General features: G+C 42.4%; 1 protein-coding gene across 2 annotated transcripts; it reads left to right on the top strand.

The window, feature by feature from the left end:
- The first annotated feature begins 1,429 nt into the window (after positions 1-1,429).
- LOC146666118 (uncharacterized) lies at positions 1,430-14,195 on the top strand. 2 transcript variants are annotated; one of them, XM_085413946.1, is made up of 17 exons: positions 1,430-1,564; positions 1,761-1,819; positions 3,345-3,990; positions 4,344-4,416; positions 4,540-4,855; positions 6,443-7,372; positions 8,495-8,575; positions 8,676-8,788; positions 8,888-8,946; positions 9,026-9,115; positions 9,207-9,250; positions 9,332-9,498; positions 11,162-11,232; positions 11,350-11,495; positions 11,593-11,737; positions 13,112-13,249; positions 13,322-14,195. In XM_085413946.1, the coding sequence occupies exons 3-17, from the start codon at positions 3,496-3,498 to the stop codon at positions 13,607-13,609; spliced, it is 3,156 nt and encodes a 1,051-aa protein (XP_085270072.1). In that variant the 5' UTR covers positions 1,430-1,564; positions 1,761-1,819; positions 3,345-3,495; the 3' UTR covers positions 13,610-14,195. The 2 variants fall into 2 exon arrangements, with proteins under 2 accessions (XP_085270072.1, XP_085270071.1); XM_085413945.1 differs by having other exon boundaries at positions 4,525-4,855.
- Positions 14,196-21,848: the final 7,653 nt, after the last annotated feature.

The following is a 21,848-nucleotide window of genomic DNA, read 5'->3' as shown; positions in this document are numbered from 1 at the left end:
TCGTTAGCAAACTCTTGCTATGAGTTACTGCAGTTAATGTGTTCGCTAACTGCTAACGAAGCTAACAGAGTGCTAATGCTAATAATATTAATGCCATTTAGAGATATTTAGAGATAAAAATTGACATGTTAATATAGCTATCACCGGACATTTTTATGTATATATTTGTAGGGCTTTCAATAAAATTCTTCATCTTTAGTTGCAAATTAAATTGAATGAAACTACCATAGATAGTTGCTCACCTCCCATTTTTTCGTATGTATACAGGAAACAGACTAACGTAAAGAAACATTTTATTTTATGAGCATTTTTCATGACTGACATGGGCAATTTTCACAAATGTAACACATATGTCAAAGTGCAGGCCTGTGCAGTCACAGACAGCTCCTTCATGGTACTGCAGCAAGGTGCCAATAATAACAATTAGATAGTATAGCTAAACATTTACACTTTTCATTCATAAACACAGAATTTGTATACACCCAAATACAGGCTATCCTCTTGCTTGGTACTTGTTGGACTGGCTTCTGTGAAAGTGCTGAGTAGACAACTGCTAAAGGAAACATTACATTTGCAAGTCAGTATCCAGCCAACCTACCAGGAAAACAGTAACAGTGAAGTGTAGCTCTACTGAACAAGAAACATTATAGACATAGAAAACCAATAAATGCAATTTAAGTATAATAAAAGTGCTATAAGGTCGTAAAACAGACAAAGTTGAATGATTTCTCTATTGATACCTTGAAAAGGTCTATAGCTAGGTTACATTGACATTACATTGATTATTGTTGCTCTATGTTTATAATAGATACTTGTGCTTGTGCTAGTTTTAGTTAAACAGGTGTATGATTGGATATGGTGCTATCATTTGTAGGCCATTAACTCTAGAAATTATACACAAACAACACCTGTCTCAACGGTTATTCTCGCTTTGTCACACGCAGTTTTTTGCTGGTTTTACAACTAGTGAGATACAGAGAGGCCAATTTACGTGGTTCCTCACCCCAAGGTTTTTTTTTTTTTTTGTAAGATATTTCTTTGCATTTTACACCAGTGAAATAAAATGCATACGCACAACTCTCTGAGTGATTTGATGCTAAATATAGGATGAATTGATGTGTGAGAGAGGAATGTCTTAAAAAATGTCTTGTATGTGTCAAACAGGCTTTTCTGCTCACAGTTGGCACCAGCAGAAAGAGTAACTGCTAATGAGTCTGGATACCTTCTGGTTTTTCCACATTGTTCCTAGTGGCATCTGAAAGAATGAAGTCGGGCCACTCCCCTTACCTCACTGGTGTCTCTGTGGTTGTGTGTGTATGTGTGTGTGTTTGCATGCATGCCTTTAGGCCAGTGGGGCGGGGGCCAGGCCTCTCAGGTGTCCTTTTAGTTCCTGAGTCATCTGCCAATCACAATGAACCTTTCCTTCCTCCTTGTTGCTGCCATTCAGCAGATCTTTTCCTCCTTTCCCTCCCTTTACTTGCTGTTCAGAGTGAAAAAAACGACGCAGGGAGACGTAACCACGAGTTTGGTCTAGTTAATATGGACAGGAAGCATGATGAAGAAGGTAAGGGAAGATGGTCCAGACTTGGGCTTGTAACCTACACTTAAAGGCTGCTAGGTGGATATGAGACTTGTTTGCTATACACAGCTCTGAGGCTTACTTGCAGGCTTCTCTGTGTCTGCGTGTTGAGTGGCTGTTTCTGTGAGTGCACAGCGATATAAAGCCGGTATAACACAGTGGTTTGCTTTTCTCTCCACAGGACTTAAGAACTCACAAGCTGGCTGATCATATGATGTCGCTTTAAAGAACCCAGAGGGGGTAAGTCACGCTTCACATTTGAAAATATTCCTCCTATAATGAGATTGGTTTTACTTTTATTTCTCTGAATACTATTATTATTATTAAGCCATTTCAAAACTTTTACTTCATTCGATGTGCCTGTGTTCCCTTTTTTCCCTCTAGTATCTTTTTTTCCGTTACCATTTATACTTCTCCTTTAATTTGTGTTAACCATCCCCCTAGCATGTAATTTTGGTGAGTATATTCCCATGCAATCTAAGCAACTTCTCGTGACCACACTCAGCTCAGTCAGAATATGTCTAAATGTTGTGGCTGAAGTCACCAAGTTTTATTCTTGTTCTCTCTTTTATTGTGTCTGAGGAATGTTTCCGCAAAGCTTCACAGCCGTCTGGCTTTCACTGGTAAAGTTTTTATCATCAACAATGCTACCGCATATAATCTGGTGCAAAACTGTTGCTGTATGAAACAAAAGTCTATCAAGGAGAGATTGAAATCAGGACAGCGCCATCGATGTTCAATGTGTGAGGGCTGCCCGTTACTTTTTAATTTTTATACCGTGCATTTTTATTACCGTCTGGAGAAATTAAAAGAAAAAGAAAAGCAACAATTTAAGCATTTTGTTTTCAAACACAATCTGACTCATTTAGAGTTTTCTCTCTTTGTTGCCTCCCATAATGTAGCACTTGCTGCACGCTAACAGGAACTGAGAAGTGAGCACCCACACAGGAAATGTGGTCTATCCCGGATGTTGGTTATCTGACGTGAATAAAATAATGAAGATAGACAGAAACTTTTCAATAAAAAGGCATTTTCCAGAGAGAGAGTGGCATAGATGAAGGTGACATTAAAGTAGTTGAATAATACTGATTATTATTTCCTCCCAAAGTGCAAAGGCAGGTGGTATTTTGGCCTCTGTGTTGACAGGAGAGACATCCATGACACTCTTTTGTTTGTGTCGATAACAAGCATTGTAATTAAAGCAGAGACCCGGCTTTATCCACAAGCCAGGTTCGCAGTGCGATTTGGCGATAAAACGATAAACGCAGAATGCAGACAGTTAAACTGCTCACCAGAAGCAACCCCTCAGCCCCTCCCTAGGCCTCGATTCTCTATCCTCACCATGTACACCTCTGACTCTCTCTTGCTTGGCTGATTTTCTGTGGTCAGGAAGTACAAGCGTGCTTCTGTGACATTTTACTTAAAGCTTGTTGCACTGCATAACTGCAAACACACACCAAGAGTTTGAGATCCTTGCCAAATGAACATGATGGGATAAAAATAAAATTACAGACAAAACTGGATTATGTTGCCATACAAGTGGTGAGTGCAGTTTAACTATAATGATAATCTGTATTTGAATGGCGGCAGTTTCTTTACAACTAAATATAGCAGCGTTTTATGAATGGCTTTTTTGTCTGTCAGCTAATCATCTCCCCCCGGGGGTGTTTCTCCATTTTCTTTTTAATGCGAGATTCAAAGAGCTTTAAAACGTGGTAGTAGTTTGATCTTTTGTATTTTTTTCCTTTTTTTAAAATTGTTACAGATCTGTGAAAGGCAGCACCCGGAAGGGGGCTCACCTTAAAAAGTTCCTGTCTGTCATTTGGCCAACGAGGACATTTTGTAGCCATACATCTGCAGATTTTACACCTCTCACCACAACCCACAAATACACTGATAACTACTGAGAGGCGCTTATGGAGGAGGACAGCTTGTGCACCTCTCAGACAGTTGCTACAGATTCAGTGCTTCAGCAAGAATCGAGTAACTGTATAGATCATCAGTCCATCAATTGGGAAGAGGAGGCAGCAGCATTGTCGGATCAGGCCAATCTCAGCCCTAAGAAGGGCTGTGATGCCTCTGAGGAGGCGGAACAGTGGGGCCAAATGATGTGGCCAGTGTGTCATGTCAACTGTACCAGCCCCCCACTTTCCTTTGCTACAGTTCAATGGGACATGCCCGATCCCGCTGCAGAGCAGCCTCTGCTCATGACTGACAGCAGCTCAGCCAATGAGCTGGACTTTGAGGATGTCAGCGCTGTGACGAATGAAGGCAGCACTTCCCCATCACTTCACGAGTCTCAAGAGGATGTCAGCGCTGAGCTTTTCAAAGCGGAGAGCAGGGAGGAAGAAGCTGGCCTCGATCCACAACCTCTGAATTCAGAACCTGAGTGGACAGGAAGTGACACTGAGGTAAGGTTTTTTATTTATTTATTTATTTTTAGATAGATAAATAAATAAAGATAGATGGATATAAAGAAGGTGTGTGTGAGGTTGTTAGGTTGTTTAGGATTTTCTTTTTCCTGAGTGAATGTTCACACATTTACCTACAGTTTCCTGTATCGTTAACCCTTTCTTTACTGAGCATAACTCAGCATCTCTGTCTTTGGGTTGCTGTGGCAGGTTGAGCAGAGTTAGGTGGATCAGGGTGGATGTAATGTTAGTCAGATGAGCCTCAGCATGTATCTTCCTGCTCGCAAACCCACGGGCAATCACAAGTTTTTCTCTCGCAACTAATGTTCAGTGGCTCGTCTTGCAATTTTCAGCCATGTGATGCTGCAGATGTGCAAGAGCTGGAGACACGGTGGAAAGAAGACGAGCTGGTAGAGAGTAATAACGGTATGTATCACTCAGAGTTGTTGTTAAACATTCATGGCCTTGATGGCTTGCCTTTCAGTAATATTTTCTATAAGTTAACTGCATGCAGTCGTATTCACACGCTTCTAGTCCCATTGAGAGCAGAATCGGAAGAAGAGGAGGGTCGCTCAGTGACATCACATCCCGCTGAAACTGAGGAACTAATCGATACTGCTCTGGGAACTGGAAGCTCGGATGAATATGTGGACAGCTTTGTAGATTTAAAGCTAGAAGAGGAACAGAAAGACTCCTGTGTTCTGCTGACTGGGCAGGAGGAGTCAGGAGAGTCGGAGGAAAAGCGAACTTCAGCAAATGGTGACAAAACCGAGGAAGAGAACGAGCAGTGGGGCGAGGTAGAAGAAGGGCAGAGTGAGGCAAACGCATCCTGCAGTGAAGAAAGTGTCATTTGTCTGATGAATGTGTGAGTATCATGAGCTTGAAAAAGAGGAACAGGAAGCATGTGCTAACATTAAACCCACTGAGTGAAAAGTGTGAATAAATCATCTGTAAAACGCTGTTGATATTCTATACCGTCGCTTGATTCTGAAACCAAAAAGAACTCGGTATGTTTAACACCGATTGCATGACAGAACATCGTTTAATCATTTCTGACACCAAGTCAGCAATGATTTTTCAAAAAAAGCTTTCTGGGTGAGGTCGACTTATTACAGTAACTAAATAAAACCAAGAAAAATCTTTAAGTCTACAAGATTGAGAACTTGACATTGTTCACAACATGTCAGTAAATTTAAAGGAGATTTGTTCAGCATTTAATGAAAAATGAAAATGAAAAATATGTTTGCAGAATGTCAGCTCAAATATAATTATCACATTATTTTTCTTAACAAGAGTGTGACTGGGTATTAGGTCCATACTGAAAGAACCAGAGACTTAATTTTGCCAGAACATCTTGAAAGTACTAGCAAATGTTGTCTCGTCTCCCGAGAGGAGGATGTTTTCACACCCATACAAAAATTTCTGCTTTCTGACCAAAGTATCAAATTCTTACTGACCTTTTGATAGTCAATTCTGCATTTTATTTAAATTCAGGTAACAAAATCTGCCACAATCATACTCTCAGCTACTCCTGTCTTCCTCAAAGGGGGTCGACAAAGAAGGATCCACGCTAGCTTTTGACCCCATGAGGCTGGGTTTGGGTCTCCTCCCAGTCCCAATTCTACATTGCTCACTCAGAAAATTTAAGTTATTCTGACTGCTGTCCATTCTCAAGAAACAATTTCTCCTAATTTAACCATGTAGTCTAAACTGTATGCAGATTTTCTAAGGAAACGAGTTTGCATAATTTTTTAAATAAATGTTAATCTAGATATTATGAGGGAGTTGCATAGCAACATAACAGCTCCTATGCAACATAACGATTTCTGTGCAACTGAGTGTGGTGGCGATATATTTTGATATATTTCCTGGTAATTTCTAATAATAGCTCAATACTGCTTTTAATAATAAATGCCACCACTGTTGAATTTTAGGTGATGATTATTAGAATAGTAGGTAGTTAAACTGTAAAAATAGAACAATGATGGCACTGACACCTATCAAATAGTGCTATCACAACTCCAAAAGACCCGAAGATTGTGGTTGGTATGTAATGGTATGTCTTTAACGCCTACGTGCTGTTAGCTAAATATACTTCTTTGACCGAAGACCTCCTACTCCTCATCTGGGTTTTTGTGATATAACACTTAATGGTTACTAATACACAGTTTCTCAGCTGCATTTTGATGTTTCTATGTTGCATTTAAATTATTTTGTCATCTAACACCAAACAAGTTGCGAGCATGATCGCTAAGAGCAGCTTTATTTAAAGTAGTGGTGTTGACAGAAGCCACACAGAGAAACAAGTCAGTAAATATCATGCAGAAGAGGTTGATTGACATCTCTGGCCCTCGCTAACTTCGTATCCTTCCATTGTGTCATGCAAGTTTTGTTTTTTTACTGTATAGTATTTTTTGCAATAACTGCACTGCATATTTCGTGCACTTTTTAGGGAGGTACATCCAGAGCCCCTTCCAACTGATGACACTGGAGTGTCGACAGAGGCAGATAAGCTAGTGGATCTGCCACCCCCAGAGCTTTTGGAGGAAAGCCTGCAGTTCAGCGCTGAAGAGGACCAAGAGATACTGAACCAGTTACATGAAGATCTCACCAGTCGGACAGAAATGTGTGAAGATGTCGAACAGAACGTGGAGCCTGAACAGCCAGAAGCTGTGGACAATGACGAGGGAGCAGCGTTACAGGTTTTAGAAAATGCAGAGAGGATAGAAAACAAACAAGAGCTGGTTGAAAAACTGGAGGATTTAAATTGTTTAGAGCAACAAGACTGTGTTCAAACAGCTTTGCAGGACACAGACGCTTCACTGCAGCTTGAGGTGCAGGACAGAGAGCCCGAGCATCTCGAGGTGACTGAAAACCCAGAGCAGATACCAGTAGAGGGGTCACATGAAACCGAGGAAGACGCTGACCACTTAGAACCACCCCAGCATCTGGAAGAGTCACCAGAGATGGAACTGACAGACCAGGTAATCCAACCTGACGATGCAGAGCAGCCAGAGGAGTCTCCTCAGTTGGAGCAGGCTGTTTGTGTTGAAGCTGAAGACCCTGGAAAGGCAGGGCAGCAAGAAGAGACAGCGCCTTCAGAAGACGATAAGGAACCAGTAAATACAACCGAAACTCAGGAGTTAAATGAGGAGGAAAAACAGGGTGAGACTTCAGATCTAACAGAAGATGTTAGGGGGACTGAGGATGGAGATTTAGAAACAGTAGTGGCAAACGGAAAGCAGCCCACGTCCCTGGAGATAGCGGTGCCTCTTATGAATGGAGGCGAGGTGGACAGAGAGAAGGCCCGCATCCTCGCTGAAAAGCTGTTCAAGTTGGACGAGATTCAACGTGGAGATGTGGTGAAGCACTTAGACAAAGAGTAAGAGTATATATTTTAATAGATTTGAATCATTTTAGTCTTTTGGTGGTGGCTCCACAGAAGAGCTCCAAGATCCGTATGTTTGCAAATGTGTGCTCAAACACAACAGATTATATCTATGTAAAATTTTATTTTTGTGACACATTTACAGTTTCCAACTTGTGAAACACTTTAAATTAACTATAACCAGGTTACTTAAATCCATGTTCAAATGCTAAAGAAATCCAGAAGTGGAGACTTCGACAAATCTTCACACCTTTTTAAATGCAAAAGCATCCATTATTATTATGATTATATTATAATTTAAGCGTGCATACGTGTAGTAAATATCTCATAATTTTAATCTACATTGAGTCCTATCTGTTTTTGTGCAGAATACTTTTAAAAATGTAAAAGAAAATTCTGAATTTTGGACTAAATACTAGGACATATGTTTGTGTCTATGCTAGCTACCACCTCTCACCACTGCCAGGTGACAGAAGTAGGCTATGACGCACATATTATATGCTTTTTTTAAGTCAGCATATGGGTTTCACATTTTTTCAGATGTATATATAAATTGTTACTAATCATCTAGTTTTCTGCCAAAGGCGGTGGGCCACTGCTATATATTGTATATTTTAAATTATTTCATTTATGATCTTAAATCATCATAATTTGCCCAAAAGAGACAACTTTGCGTTGTTTCGAAGGTGCTGATTTACTCTCAGCACCTTAGGGTTAGGTGCTGAGAGCAGGCAAGAGCAGCCAGGGATCGCACACCAACCCTCTGAGTAGCAGATGACCTCCTCTACCTCCTCAGTTGCAGCCACCCCAAACATATGAAACCTTAAGACCTAAAAGGCCCGCCTGAATTAAAACTCACTCTTCCCTCAAATTGAAAAAGCCTCATAACATTGAGTCACTGAAGCTGTTGCGGAGTGGGGTTGGGTAAGGAGGTTTGGGTGTGTTAATGCTTTGCCGTTGTATTGAAGAAGTCAGTATTTTTTCGTAACACCACATCCTTCCCCATGAAATAAAATTACAGATGAATGTGGCAGATAAATAAAGCGGTGACAGTGCTGACGTAGTTTATTTTTTCTTCTTCTCTCTTTTATTTATTTATCAATTGTTTTTATTTAGTAACGACTTCAGCCGCGCTGTCGGAGAGGAATACCTGAAATTCTTTGACTTCACCGGCCAAACTCTGGATCACTCCCTGAGGTAATAAAACAAACAGAAGCTTGGATTGCCTCCACCGACATCTCCTTTTAAAACGGAGAGGTTCAGAGAGTGTCTCCTAGTCATTTTCTTTCTTTCTTAGGTCTTTTCTCAAAGTGGTGGTGCTGATAGGAGAGACGCAGGAGAGAGAGCGCGTGCTGCAGCATTTCTCCTGCCGCTTCCATCAGTGCAACCCTGACTCCTTTTCCTCCTCGGGTGAGCCTGTTGTGTCGTGCTGCGAGATACAGAGATAGGAACTTACATTTAACAGATTCTTGCGTCAACATCACTTTTCTGTTTTTTTAATGTCCTCAGGGGCTGTGTTGGCTCTGACATGTGCCCTGATGCTTCTCAACACTGACTTGCATGGACAGGTAGCAGACATTTGTGGCATTTAGAGCAATCATTGTAAACTTTGTGCTGTAATCAAACATGTGTTGTGTGTGTTGACAGCATGTAGGAAAATCCATGTCGTCTTCTAAGTTTGTGTCAAACCTGGATGGAATGAATGATGGAGTGAACTTCAACAAGGATCTCTTGAAAGTAATACTTTCCTAGATTTTCAGTTTTTCCTTTGGAGAGCTCCTTGAGAAAAGTTCAGTCCTGATTGATGAAGCTTTTTCTCTCTTTGCAGAGTCTTTACAACTCCATAAAGAACGAGCCGCTGGAATGGGCTGTGTAAGTAAAGCGATTGTGCGTTAGTCCTCCTCGATTTTAATGCGTGATCTCACTCGCATATTCTTCCATTTTATGTCAAAGTGATGAGGATGAGCTGAAGAACGTGGTGAATGAAGATCCGGGCGACAATCCACGGCTGCGCTCAAAGGTTAACCCCTTCCTGGACATTCCTCATGACAAAAAGGCTGCCGTCGTCAAAAACGGGTTTCTCCAGAGAAAGCTACACGCTGACATCGATGGCAAACGCAGTGAGTGCGACACAGATACACATCTGAGATTCACGCTGCAGCTTTAGATACACCATCTACACATTACAGCTACAGAAGCTGCTCATGCCACGAAGCTCCCAGTGCACTGTTTCTGTGCACCAGAGGAGATTTGGAGCTCTGCAGTTATTATGTCAGCAGAGCGTTGCTGACTTTTGCTCACAAAGCGCCTCAGCACACTGTGACTTCACGTGGTCTTCCACTTTGTGGCTAAGTTGCTGTGATGCCTAAATGCTTCCACTTTGCAATAATTCCACTTCCACAACTAGTCATGAAATATCTGTGAGTTAGGGACTTCCTAACAAAGTATTCCTTCCTCAGGATGTTTTCCATGTTTTAGAACAGATAAATAAGGTATGTTTTATCCCATCTGGTCTGAAACTTTGAATTTGAATTTGAAACTGTAGATTTTAAACAATAAAAGTGAAACTGAAAAGACTAAATCTGCTCTGGAAACCAACAAAATCTTAAATTAATTTGAAAATAAACTAAAAATAATCCCCTAAACTTTACTCTTTACTTGCCTCAAACATATAACGCTCTTAAAAGAATGGAAATAAATGTATAGATGTGCGCATGAGTACAGTTATTTTGAATTATCAAGAATATTTTGTAAATCGTTTGACGTTTTATCGTTCCAGTCTGTGCCTCAAAGTTACCACTTAACCTCGTGAGGCAGAACTCTTACCTGTAACACCTCAAACTGAGAATGAAGCAGATGGTACAGTGGTGTAACGAGATTTTACAGTCACTGGCCACTTTATTGAGTACACAGGTTCAACTGCTCGGTAACACAAAGATCTAACCATCCAGTCGCATAGCAAAAACTCATGTGAATAAGATCACACAATGAAGTTCAAAACAAACATTAGAATGAAATGAGATGAGGTTGGTTGTTCGTGACAGACGGGATCATCTCATATTTCAGAAACTGCTGACCTTCTGGGATTTTCCCCACACAACCACCTCTAGGGTTTACAGTAAATGGGCTGAAAAAAGGAGACAGTAAGCAGCAGTTGATGCCAGAGGTCAGATGTATTGATGCAGCAGCTGAGTGATGCTGTCATGTCAGCGTAAAGCGTAATCTCTGAGGAATGTTTCCAGCAAATTGTTGAATCTGTGCCATGAAGACTTAAAGCAGGTCTGAAAGCAAAAGCAAAGTGAAACTAATAAACTTCCCACGAGGGTTTATTTAACTAAACTGTGATTTAGTGATGCAGTCAGATATTGTTTTGAACGCTTAGCTGTAAAAGGCTAAGCGTTCAAAACAACGCTTAGCCTTCCCTGCCGGGCGGTCGGCACGGACACCTCAGTTTATAAATGCAAGAAGTTGAGAATGAGGCGATGTAGGATTTGAAATTGACACCATAGGTGCATCTACTAAAGATCTCGAAAAACAGTTTTGAATCTCAGTGACCTTGAACAAGATTTTCAGAATGTTTTGAAAATCTTGTGAATGCGATAATTTGAGAAGGAAATCAGCTATGATTTTGAGATTTATACCATATGTGCATCTGAAGGCTGAGGGCTAACGCTGGCAGCCACCAGTATTTCTTTGCAGGAGGAGGTTTGGCGAATTTTAAAGAAGTTAACGTCTCCTTTGCATGAGTTTTGTTACTAAATGCTGGATGCTTCTGTGTGGTAGCACCATGGGGAAAGAGAAGCTGGAAGACTTTTGATGGAGTGCTTAAAGGAATGGTCCTTTACTTACAGAAGGTCAGTAACTCCATTCCTGCTTTGTTAATAGTGTAACAGAGTCTATTATACAGAATATAGCATTATTTCCTGTGTTTTGTGATTGTGCGTTTCTTTATGTTCCTTCTTATGTGTTAGAATGATTATCGAAGGGATCAGCACATTATAGAGGAGGTGGTGAGCGTGCATCACTCTCTGGCTGAACCAGCAGCTGATTACACCAAGAAGCCACACGTCTTCCGTTTGCAGACGGCCGACTGGAGGGTTTTTCTCTTTCAGGCCTCGTAAGTCGCAGCACGTCCAAGCCGAGCATACATATGCGGGTTTGTGCCAAAGAGTCCAACGGCCGGTGTCAGAACAGCCATTTGTTTTTCTTGTCAGGTCCAAAGCGGAGATGAATTCGTGGATCAGCCGCATCAACTTAGTCTCGGCTCTTCACTCGTCGCCTCCGTTCCCCGCTGCCGTCGGCTCCCAGAGGAAGTTCCGCAGACCGATCCTCCCCGCATCGCAGTCGGCTGAGACTCTGGTACACACACACCGAGCTGTCCACTCAGACAAACCACCACTTTGTGTTTGTGTTTTGCTGTGGACATGCTTCATTAACCTTCACGTGACTGAACTTTTTGCTCACTAGAAGTGACAGAGTAGGCCTGTTATATTTTAATTTGTTTTTAATGGCTCTATTTGTGCTTCCTTTAGTCTAGAATAATGTTCTAATGTATTTATTTACGGTTTTCAATCATCTTGAGACAAAATGGAGTTAAAAATAGCAAATTAGGTTTATTTAGATAACCCTTGTCTTTTACTTCTCATAAAACAAGTGTTCCTTCGCTCGATAATATTAGAAAAATGTACATTTTAATGTATTTTGGTGTCTCCCACAGCCAGCATAAACATAAACGCTACAGTGATATCATTTCTTTGTTTCTTAAGTCCTGTTTTGAAGATTAGCCTTTTCTGCGATCTTTGTTTCAAAAAAACGGATAACACGAGGAGGAGCTGGTTAGACTGGGAATCCACTGACTCAGTTGTCAGCAAATAAACATACCACAGATAATCCTCCATTTTGAATTTATACAAAATAAACCTCATTTTTTTTGTCATTATGAGCTGAAATGAGAGAGAATTAGACTCATCAGGAAAGAGTTTGACCTCCAGATAGAATGCAGGTTTTAGGCCAGTCCACATGGGTTTTATTTTTTCCAACCTGGGAGCTACGTCCATGTTTTACACCAGCGATGTGTAACTCGTTTTACATCGCCCACTTTGACCTTAAGTGGGGCAGACCAGTGAAAATCCCCTTTTCAGTGTAAAGAAGTTTAACTACACATTGAATCCCTCAGATATTGTCATAGGAGAAAAAAAAGAAGTGCAGTTACAAAAATGCTGCTGTAGTAAATGGATGAAAGCTGTCAGCATGACTCTTTGGGCTTAAATTGTAAGAAATAGATGTGTAAAATTACAGAAAAAGGTTCTAGCAGATATGTCTCGATGCATGCTCAATCACCCGGGTAAGGAAATCTGTTCTAGGAACTAATTCATTCGTGACTTCACTAAATGTTTGTTTTGTTTGATATTTTATCAACAGCACAAGTTGTAAAATCTATGAAAATACAGTAAAGTACAGAAGTCTATGCCCTCCTTATAATTTTCCACTGGGCCAGGTTGGCCCCCCAGCCCTATGTTTGACACCCCTACTGTCTGTGGTGGCTGTAAATATTGAAACCATTAGAGGCATTTTATACATTTTGTATTTCAGTAGACGCATAGTGTGTCCAGCTATAGTGTGTCCAGCTATAGTGTGTCCGATAGTGCTTCTCTGCTGTTGTTTCTGTTGGTTCCTCACCAGTGTTTGTGTCACATTTATTTACATGAAGCCTCTCATGTGTTCCCTGTGCAGGAGCATCAGCTTCAGTCTCATGCAAAAATGCTGGAGTCCTTCAAGGTGGACCTCGAAAACCAGCAGCAAAGCACGCTGGACAGCAAAAAGGCCAAAGCCCGGGATATGGAGGAGCACCTGCAGTACCTGCAGCATGAGGTGAGATGGACCCAGGATTTTATATCCATATATGATTATTAATTGAGCCACTCATCAGCCTGTGTCCCACAGATATGTCGCTATGAGACCTACATTCGGGTGCTGGAGGGGTGGAAGAGCGTGAAAAAGACAGGCGACAGCGAGTTAAACGCACCAGACCTGAACTCGTTTGATAAAGCTGTATGCGCTGACTCTCTGGGAGAGGAAGATGATGTGGATGGCATGCTTAAAAAGTCCCACTCAAGCCCTTCTCTGGAATTGGAGGTGGCGCCTGCAGCAGTGGTCAAAGTCAGACGAAACATCTCTGAGAGACGGACGTATCGCAAGCCCATCATTCCCCGATGGAACAAAGAGGTCTGAAAGCTGCTTCGCTCACAGATCACACGACCAGTTTATATCCTTTGAAAGTTTAGATTCATGCACGCCGGAGGTGCGCTGACGTTACTCTTTTTTTAGTTTGTGGAAGCACCGAGCAGAGAACAAAGAAACACCCAAGTCTCATCTAAAAACTGCCTTAGCAACTTATTGATCTTGTGCACTTTTCAATAAAGATAAACCTCAGGTAATCCATAACCTTCAAACTCCCTCAGGACCGAGGGGAGACCCTGACCTAATTTTTTGAGTGACTTAAATTCCTGGACCTAATTTATTTAGTATTGTTTTAATTTTTGAATTTGAATTTTTGTTTTTCGGTACTCAGAATGGCACAGATGTTTTTCACCGTGCTTTGCACCACAAGAGGGTACTGTAGCACAGGATATTGCGCTGTGATATCGCCCTGCCGTCCTGTCTGTTGTGAAGTGGTTTTTCTAAAGAATCCTCATTGCACTTTTGTTTTTCTATACCATATGTATGAAATGTTTATTTTCTCTCTCTGTTACATGTTTTGTTCAAATGAAAGGTTCCTTTTCCACAATAAAATATAACTTACATTTATTATTCAGTATTCTGGAGACACTTTTGGTTTCAGCTCCTGTTATTTATCATCACTTTTTAGCACATTTTCAAGACAACCTTGTTTTTATAGACACAAATGCCGTCACTGATATTAGAATATCTGCCATAAAGCTCAGAGATACTTGTGTGGCACTTGTTTTCACAACAAAATGAATCTGAATCGATTTTTGGACTGTAATTTATTTGTTTTGTGCCGTCTTACATATCTTATAATTGTATTTTTGATCCGTTAAAGACTAAAAGTTTAATTGATTTTATTAGTTACCCCTAATACGGTTAAACGTGTGTGTTTGTTGGTTGGATTTCTGGCCAGTGTACTCTGTTAGTTTGACGACAAAATGCACACTGCATCTTAGCTCCTCTATTTTTGTTTTTAACTACAAAACTCGGTCATAATGGACTCATCAGCCATGTTATTGGGCACACATTGTCAGTACCTCGCTGGATCCAGATTCCTCAGAGATTTTGGGCTATAGTAACATGAAAGCGTCACACAGGTGCTGCAGATTTGTCAGCTGCACATCCAGGATGTGAACCTCCCGTTCCACCAGATTCTAAAGGTGCTTTTATGAACTGAGACCTGATGACTGTGGAGGCCATTTGAGTACAGTGAGCTCCTTGTCATGTTTATGAAACCAGTTTGAGATCATTTGAGTTTGAGCTGGGATCAGCATAGTCAACAGCAATAATCAGGTAGGCTGTGGTGTTTAAACAATGCTCAGCTGGTACTAAGTGGTCCAAAGCATGCCTAGAAATTATCCCCCCTCCCCATTATGCTACCATCAGCTGCCTGAACCCATCCATGGTTCAGGCTGCTGGGTCAGTGCTTTCATGTTGTGTACTCCAACCTGCGTCCCTACCATCCAGATATAACAGCAGAAATATAGACTCATCAGACCAGGAATTGGTTTTCCAATAGCCTCAGTTTCCTGTTCTTAGCTGACAGGAGTGGAATCCGCTCTTCTGCAGCTGAAGCCCATCTGCTTCAAGGTTTGGTGTGTTGTGTGTTCAGGTATGCTCTTCTGTATTTTTTACCTTTTACCTTCATCTCAGCTCGAACAGTCTGGCCATTCTACTCTAATCCAGAGTCTCCTGTTTGAACTTCAGCGTGTTGTCTTGATCACATCTGCCCACATAAATTTGTTTCTTGTAAACTTGTTTGGCTGAAGTGTCACCTCAAACAAGGAAAATCTCTTGCTCTCACAGACCTGTAACGTCTTCTGTAAGAAGCTTTTCTGTCCCCCACTCGTTACCTGTATGAATGGCACCTGTTTGAACTCATCATCTGTATAAAAGACACCTGTCCACAGCCTCAAACAGTCAGACTCCAAACTCCGCCATGGCCAAGACCAAAGAGCTTTCGAAGGACACCAGGAAAAGTATTGTAGACCTGCACCAGACTGGGAAGAGTGAATCTACAATAGGCAAGCAGCTTGGTGTGAAAAAATCAACTGTGGGAGCAATCATCAGAAAATGGAAGACATACAAGACCACTGATAATCTCCCTCGATCTGGAAAAAAAAATGAGCAAGATGAAAACAGACATTGTACAGGAACAGCTTTAGGAAGCTGGAGGGGAAGTGAGTAAACGAGTGGGAAGAACACCTCGATACATTTAATGATCCACCGAGAGCGCCGACAGTCCAAATAACTGCTTGAAAACTGCGAGAATATATGGACGTAATTGTGTTATTTCTGGCTCTCGCTATGATGATCCTCTGCTGGGATCTGAGGCAATAAAGAAAATGATGATTATGATGATCTCATTTCAGCACTTATGTTATTACCTGAGCCAGATGACTACCTGAGTGGGAAGGCCTGCCGCTGTGGAGGAGTGCAAGAAACAGGAATAAAGAGGATTTTTTAGTATTTAAACTGGTGTTTTCCATCTGCTGATATTTACATCGGTTTATTACGATATAGATGCTCGTTGTATATACAGTAGGGCAAAAAAGTATTTAGTCAGCCACCGATTGTGCAAGTTCCCCCACCTAAAATGATGACAGAGGTCAGTAATTTGCACCAGAGGTACACTTCAACTGTGAGAGACAGAATGTGAAAAAAAAAAATCCATGAATCCACATGGTAGGATTTGTAAAGAATTTATTCGTAAATCAGGGTGGAAAATAAGTATTTGGTCCATAACAAAAATACAACTCAATACTTTGTAACATAACCTTTGTTGGCAATAACAGAGGTCAAACGTTTACTATAGGTCTTTACCAGGTTTGCACACACAGTAGCTGGTATTTTGGCCCATTCCTCCATGCAGATCTTCTCGAGAGCAGTGATGTTTTGGGGCTGTCGCCGAGCAACACGGACTTTCAACTCCCGCCACAGATTTTCTATGGGGTTGAGGTCTGGAGACTGGCTAGGCCACTCCAGGACTTTCAAATGCTTCTTACGGAGCCACTCCTTTGTTGCCCGGGCGGTGTGTTTTGGATCATTGTCATGTTGGAAGACCCAGCCTCGTTTCATCTTCAGAGTTCTCACTGATGGAAGGAGGTTTTGGCTCAAAATCTCACGATACATGGCCCCATTCATTCTGTCCTTAACACGGATCAGTCGTCCTGTCCCCTTGGCAGAAAAACAGCCCCATAGCATGATGTTTCCACCCCCATGCTTCACAGTAGGTATGGTGTTCTTGGGATGCAACTCAGTATTCTTCTTCCTCCACACACGACGAGTTGAGTTTATACCAAAAAGTTCTACTTTGGTTTCATCTGACCACATGACATTCTCCCAATCCTCTGCTGTATCATCCATGTGCTCTCTGGCAAACTTCAGACGGGCCTGGACATGCACTGGCTTCAGCAGCGGAACACGTCTGGCACTGCGGGATTTGATTCCCTGCCGTTGTAGTGTGTTACTGATGGTGACCTTTGTTACTTTGGTCCCAGCTCTCTGCAGGTCATTCACCAGGTCCCCCCGTGTGGTTCTGGGATCTTTGCTCACCGTTCTCATGATCATTTTGACCCCACGGGATGAGATCTTGCGTGGAGCCCCAGATCGAGGGAGATTATCAGTGGTCTTGTATGTCTTCCATTTTCTGATGATTGCTCCCACAGTTGATTTTTTCACACCAAGCTGCTTGCCTATTGTAGATTCACTCTTCCCAGTCTGGTGCAGGTCTACAATACTTTTCCTGGTGTCCTTCGAAAGCTCTTTGGTCTTGGCCATGGCGGAGTTTGGAGTCTGACTGTTTGAGGCTGTGGACAGGTGTCTTTTATACAGATGATGAGTTCAAACAGGTGCCATTCATACAGGTAACGAGTGGGGGACAGAAAAGCTTCTTACAGAAGACGTTACAGGTCTGTGAGAGCCAGAGATTTTCCTTGTTTGAGGTGACCAAATACTTATTTTCCACCCTAATTTACGAATAAATTCTTTACAAATCCTACCATGTGGATTCATGGATTTTTTTTTCACATTCTGTCTCTCACAGTTGAAGTGTACCTCTGGTGCAAATTACTGACCTCTGTCATCATTTTAAGTGGGGGCACTTGCACAATCGGTGGCTGACTAAATACTTTTTTGCCCCACTGTATATCACGTTTTAAACTGTAAACCGTGAACAGTAATTTATGCTGGTCATTTACCTGATCATACCTTCTTCAGACTTTTGGACTCCCTGAAACTGAGGCAAAGAGTTTTCAACTATTGATCAGAGGATGATTAAACCAATAAAATTATTCAAGGTCTGGAAAAAACAAAACCTGACACCCGAAGAAGAAAAAAACCCTCAAAAAGTGAAAAATATAAAGTCTGTCTGTGATGGTTACCCTTAACCCATCTGTGCCAGCAGTGTCAGACAGCAGAGCTCAAGGTGTGTACACGTCGGTTCTTGTCTGTGTGTCTGTGCATATGTGTGTGTGTGTGTGTTCCTGTCTAGCTATCTTTGTGAGGACTGAAAATCTGCATTCTACTATACTTGTGAGAACCAACAGTGACCTTTGAGGACACACTCACCGGTCCTCACAAGTTTGAAGGCCTTTTTGAGGCTCAAAATGTGGTTTTAGTGTCAGGGTTACAATTAGGTTACGGTTAGGTTTAGGGTAAGGGTCTGGGTTAGGCATTCATTTTTAATAGTTAGGGTTAGGGTAAGGGGCTAGGGAAACCATTATATCAATGAAGGTCCTCACTAAGATAGCTGAACGGGCTTGTGTGTGTGTGAGTGAGATCACTGCTCTAGGTGGCACGGGTCCTATTTTGTGATCTCTCAGGCTGACATGTCGAGCAGCGGCCGACCTGGGGTGACCAACAAAAGAGCAGGATGTCTAGAACCACCACCACCCCCACCTCTAAAGACACACAAATTCCCCACACAGGAATGTGATGCGACAATAAGGAAACACAATGAAGAGCACAGACAATACAGACAAGCACACACCGTCCCGTCTGCGGGTCAGAATCGGATGAACGCACTGAACAAATGGACGTTTCATTGCACCTGAAGCTGTTTTTGTATATTTAGATCTTTTCCCCTCCTGGACGGACAGACATGAGAGAAACCCGGGATTCTCCATCAGGCGATGAAGCCCAGCTTGTCCTCTGAATGGAAACTGTCTCCATTCATTCACGGAAATAACAACAGCTCATTAAGATAAAGTCAGATTGTGCAGATGAGGGTGACTGATTGGCCACATGAGTGACGGGGGCCCGGGGCCGTCACAGCACCTCCAGAGGGGCGGGGAGGGGCCGACGCCATCTCGGCTAACCTACATGCTCTCGGGCCTGTGACGAAATGTTACAGCGAGAGGCAGCCATTAGCGTCTCCTGCTTTTCCAGCTCAGACACAAACGCTTTAATAATGGTTTACATTCCGGGGTCGCAATCTGTGCCGAAGGTGCCCGTTTGGCGGTGGCGTCGCAGAGGATCTCTCGAGCGGGAGCACTTCTCACATGGCCTGTGGACCATGACTTCAGCCGGTGATGGTGGTGGGCCTGTTTTGGAGTGACCCTCTCTCTCCTCCTCCTCTCCAAGAACAATAACGAGCAGGCTGGAGCAGCAGGGGCTGCATTAGCTGCTGGGTTCAGAGGGCATCCTTTCCAAGGAAGTGGCCTGTTTTTTTTGTCCAATCTGCGCTTCTCCATTCTGGAGCTTGATGCGTCTCAGTCAGGCCTGGATGGGTAATTAAAAAGGCAAGACCTCAAGTTGTGATCATTAGGGGCCAATCCAGAATAGACCCCCCTTTCCGCTATGACTCGTAAGGCTTCCTCATTTCATTGTGCTTCTCTCCTCCCCTTGTGTGTACACGAGGTGGCTTAAACATTGCTCAACCTCCACCCTGGGTCGCACATAAGCCGCAAAACACCTGAAAACACTGCCAGCAAACATAAACTTCACCACAATCAATCCTGTGCCCTTTTTTTCTGCCCTCAATGCTCCTCCTGATGCACATTCTCCATCTGCCGCTGACGCCTTGCACGCTCTACTTGTTACTTTTTATCTGCACTAACACTTCATTTCTCCCACTCTAGCTATTGAAATGTTTCTTTGTCTCCCCTCCACCCACCCACCGCCTCCACTGCCTCTGTCTTCACCCTCCGCTCTTGACTGCTGCTGTTGTGCTGTGTGGCTTTCACCGTCCAGGGCCCTTGAAGTCTCTTTGCGGTCCTCTCATGAGTTTCGTCTCCCCACTCAGACCCCACTTGCCTCTTTCACCGAGACATTAACTCCACTCTTATCCTCTCACGCTCTTATCCAGCGTCCCACGCTCGATATATTTTTTTGAGGCAAATTTATCTTTTTGCATCGTTTTGGGAAAAGTCTTTTATCGCTGTAATCTGTTTTACAAGAAACAGGAGGTACTGTAGGAAGACATCTGCCTTTTTTACTCCCATTTTTTTCCCTTTTAACTGCACTCATTAGTGTGGCTTCTCTAGCGGCCAGACATTCTCATTTTATTTGCCAATCAGACCCAGTCCAAAGAAGTAGAGCTCCTTTTCCTTTTAGCAGCAAAGGAGCCTCTCTTGTTGAAAAGAGTTAAGCCAAGTGCCTTGCTTGAGGGCATTTTAATGCATGACCTCTTTTTACCCTTCATCGTCCACCCCCACACACACACACACACACACACACACACACACACACACACACACACACACACACACACACACACACACACACACACACACACACACACTCAAGAGTCTGACAGTACTCCTCAGGCGCAGACTGTGGTTTTTTTAGATGCAGGACAAACAGAGGGTCAATGCGGCACGCAGAGCGGATCGGGAATGTTTAACTTCTTTATCTCGTTTCATCTTTTAGCCAGTACAAGAATAAGTTTTCGAAGCAGTTCTAGGAATATTTGTGTTCTTCCTTTGCTTGGTAATCTTTGATCTTCTGTGTGCGGGTGGAGGATAAATCAGCACAATCAGCATGTCTGTGTGACGTTGAATGAGGTGTTTGTCGGCCGGGTGTTTGACTGCACTGGCCTCTGCAGGTCAGTCCTCTCCCTCGGGGCAGGACCTGATACCTGGAAGATTTTATCCACCTCCGTCGTGTGTGTATAGTGCTGCATGTGTGTGTGTGCTTTGAAAGGTGCGTTTTTCTTGATGTCTCCTGGTCAATAGTAGCTTCCTGCCTTCGGGGTCTGAGTGTTGTTTAATAGGCCGGTATGACACAGGGCACCTGTGTTTCCTCCTTCTACCTGCTCCGACACAGAAACAGCCTCTGTTTGGCCACTTTGCTCTGTTTGACTGGCACATTTGTTCCAGCTGCATTAGAGTTAAAGATGGAGGAGATTAGATAACTTCTTGAAATTTGAGAGAGGTGATATCATTTGAAGTCTGCTCAGGTGTTCTGAGGCCTCTTTTCGGGCCTATGACAGAAAATTGACTTACAGTGAAATTTAGATGATGATTGCAGTAGGTGGTTTGGTCCTCCACCTTGAACTAGATAAAGGTCATAACCACAATATACAGTACTGTGCAAAAATCTTGAGCCACTCCTTCTTTCTTTTTTTTTCTTTTTTTTTTTTTTTTGAGGAACATGGGAAATGCGTGCAGCAAGTTATTGAAATACGTGTAATGGATGCTGGCAGCCTTTTGATCTGTTCTCGGTCAAATTGATCCCACACTGCTTCAATAATGTTGCGGTCTGGGCTTTGGGGAGGCCAATCCATGGCTGACAGTGTTCCAGGTATGCTTTCATCATTATCAGGCTGAACAACAAAGCTGTTGCCAATCAGAGCCTTTCCAAATGGTATCGCATAGCAGATCAAAATCTGATGGTTTTATTACTCCACCAGACCTGTTGCCACTGATTTTCAGTCCACCCACATGGAAAAGAAATAGTAATAACTTATATGATTTACTCATGAAAGTGGCCACTTTCTCATTACTTTCATATATTGTTGTAGGAAGTATCCAAAACATACAAGTTTCATTTATATAATTTTTCAAGGGATCTTATATCTGTTTTCACTCTTGTATGCTTTTCATACAAGTTTCACACAAGACAGATACAAACTTTATAAGATTTATATATATCTTTTCCATATGGGCAGTTTTTGTCTAATATGGCATACCTCAGCCTGCTTCTTAAGGAGATCATTTTTAGATACTGTTAATACTGCTGTGGATAGTTTTTCAGAACGGCTGCTTCTTCTTTTGTCCTCCACGCTGCACACTATACATAG

This window comes from Rhamphochromis longiceps, linkage group LG7 (genome assembly GCF_057381845.1).
Source record: "Rhamphochromis longiceps isolate RC_006_pf linkage group LG7, R_longiceps_female_GT1.1, whole genome shotgun sequence".
Lineage (NCBI taxonomy): Eukaryota > Metazoa > Chordata > Actinopteri > Cichliformes > Cichlidae > Rhamphochromis > Rhamphochromis longiceps.
The sequence above is the reverse complement of the archived record's forward strand: the minus strand, read 5'-3'. Positions and strand labels throughout refer to the sequence as shown.

Bases quoted from the DNA above. Each gene is read 5' to 3' on its own strand.
- LOC146666118 (XM_085413945.1), top strand. From the start codon at position 3,496: ATGGAGGAGGACAGCTTGTGCACCTCTCAGACAGTTGCTACAGATTCA. The intron at 9,116-9,206 runs GTAATACTTTCC...CTCTCTTTGCAG, and splicing joins TCAACAAGGATCTCTTGAAA to AGTCTTTACAACTCCATAAA. The intron at 9,251-9,331 runs GTAAGTAAAGCG...TTTATGTCAAAG, and splicing joins GAGCCGCTGGAATGGGCTGT to TGATGAGGATGAGCTGAAGA.